Source organism: Pelobates fuscus, chromosome 3 (assembly GCF_036172605.1).
Source record: "Pelobates fuscus isolate aPelFus1 chromosome 3, aPelFus1.pri, whole genome shotgun sequence".
Lineage (NCBI taxonomy): Eukaryota > Metazoa > Chordata > Amphibia > Anura > Pelobatidae > Pelobates > Pelobates fuscus.
In genome coordinates this window covers 404,167,885-404,169,512 of record NC_086319.1, presented here as the reverse complement: position 1 = coordinate 404,169,512, position 1,628 = coordinate 404,167,885, and the positions used below count along the sequence as shown (strand labels likewise).

General features: G+C 34.8%; 1 protein-coding gene across 1 annotated transcript; it reads right to left on the bottom strand.

Moving 5' to 3' along the window:
• Nucleotides 1–345: 345 nt before the first annotated feature.
• Nucleotides 346–1,299, bottom strand: LOC134601945 (olfactory receptor 11L1-like). Its single transcript, XM_063446450.1, has one exon. It carries the CDS (start codon nt 1,297–1,299, stop codon nt 346–348), a length of 954 nt encoding a protein of 317 aa, XP_063302520.1.
• Between the last annotated feature and the right edge of the window lie 329 nt (nt 1,300–1,628).

Genomic DNA, 1,628 nt, shown 5'->3' with positions numbered 1-1,628 from the left:
AATCAAATTTAAAGATGGCCCTTGGTTCAATAGACCAAAAAAAAAATGAAAATCCAAATGAAACAAAACAGTTTCACACATTATCCATTTTGTTTGTATGTGATTCATTCATATAAAATTTTGGAGGTTGGGATTTCAGAGGAACTCAAAATTTGGATGAATAAAAATTCCTTTAAAACTAAATGCACAAGTCTAATGGGCTGTGTAAGCTGGTCATTTAAACTATTAGGCTTGCATTTATTAAATTGCAAATTTAGAGATTTTCATGGAAACGTATTGTGTCACCAATGCCTATATAAAGTAATTTAATGACATACATAAATATAACATGTGCATAATATATTACTAATATCTTTTTTTTTTTAATAATAATTTTATAAAGGCTGTCTTGATGTCTTGGTTCCTCAGACTGTATATTACTGGATTAAGCAAAGGAGTCAACACTGTGTACATAAGGGAGACAATCTTATTGATTCCGGATGAATATTCTCCTGATGGAAATACGTAAATGGCAATAAGAGTCCCGTAATACATGCACACGACAGCAAGGTGGGAGCTACATGTGGAGAAGGCTTTGTGTCTCCCAGCGGTGTATGATATTCTATGTATAGCGAGAAAGATACAAACATATGTAGAAATTATAAACACAGTTTCAATCGCAGTTTCTGGAAGAGCAATTAAAAATATCACAGTTTGTATAACTGTAGTATCAGAACATGAAAGCTGAACAAGAGGAACTAAATCACAGAAGAAATGATCAATATACTTTGGATTACAGAAAGTTAAAAAACTTAATAGGATAGAAACAATCAGTGTGAGAAGAAAACCCAATATCCAGGAAAAGACCACAAGACTAAGACAAAATGGGAAATTCATTATCGTTACATATTGCAATGGTTTACAGACAGCAACATATCTATCATAGGACATCATGGTGAGAAGAAGACATTCTGTACCTCCTGAGAAACTGAAGAAATTGAACTGAGCGATGCATTGACCAACTGGCATGGGGATACCATTGTTTAACGTGATATGGAGCAAGTTAGGAATAATTGATGTAGAGAGTATGATGTCACAGGAAGACAACTGACTGAGGAAGAAATACATTGGAGAATGAAGATATTGAGTCGCTGAAACCAGAATTATAATCAGAAGGTTTCCAGTTAAAGTCATAATGTAGACCAAAAGGAGAGTAGTGAAGAGAATTATTCTGGATCTGTGCAGAAGTTGGAACCCTAAGAGGAAAAATTCTGGAATAGCTGACTGGTTGTTTCTTGGAATCATCTGATGAAAGGACATCCTCATTAGATATCACAATAGTATTACTGTATATTTATTAAATTAGAAAATGAAGAGAGTATTACATTATAAATATATTGCTGATTTAGAGTTATAAATATAATATATTACAATTTAACAGAATTGCAATTTATTGCTGTGCCAAACGTCACTTTTTAAGGACGCTTGCCATGGACTCCTGGAGGAGTATGGAGGCTGGCCTCTTGCGCACCGACTATGGGTCAGGCCAGCCACTGTAAAAACTTTATATTTTATTTCCCCTGGTTCCCCTGGTTTGACACTTTCCCTGTGTTCAAATGGAACTGAATGCTAGCTCCCTGGTGGCCGTT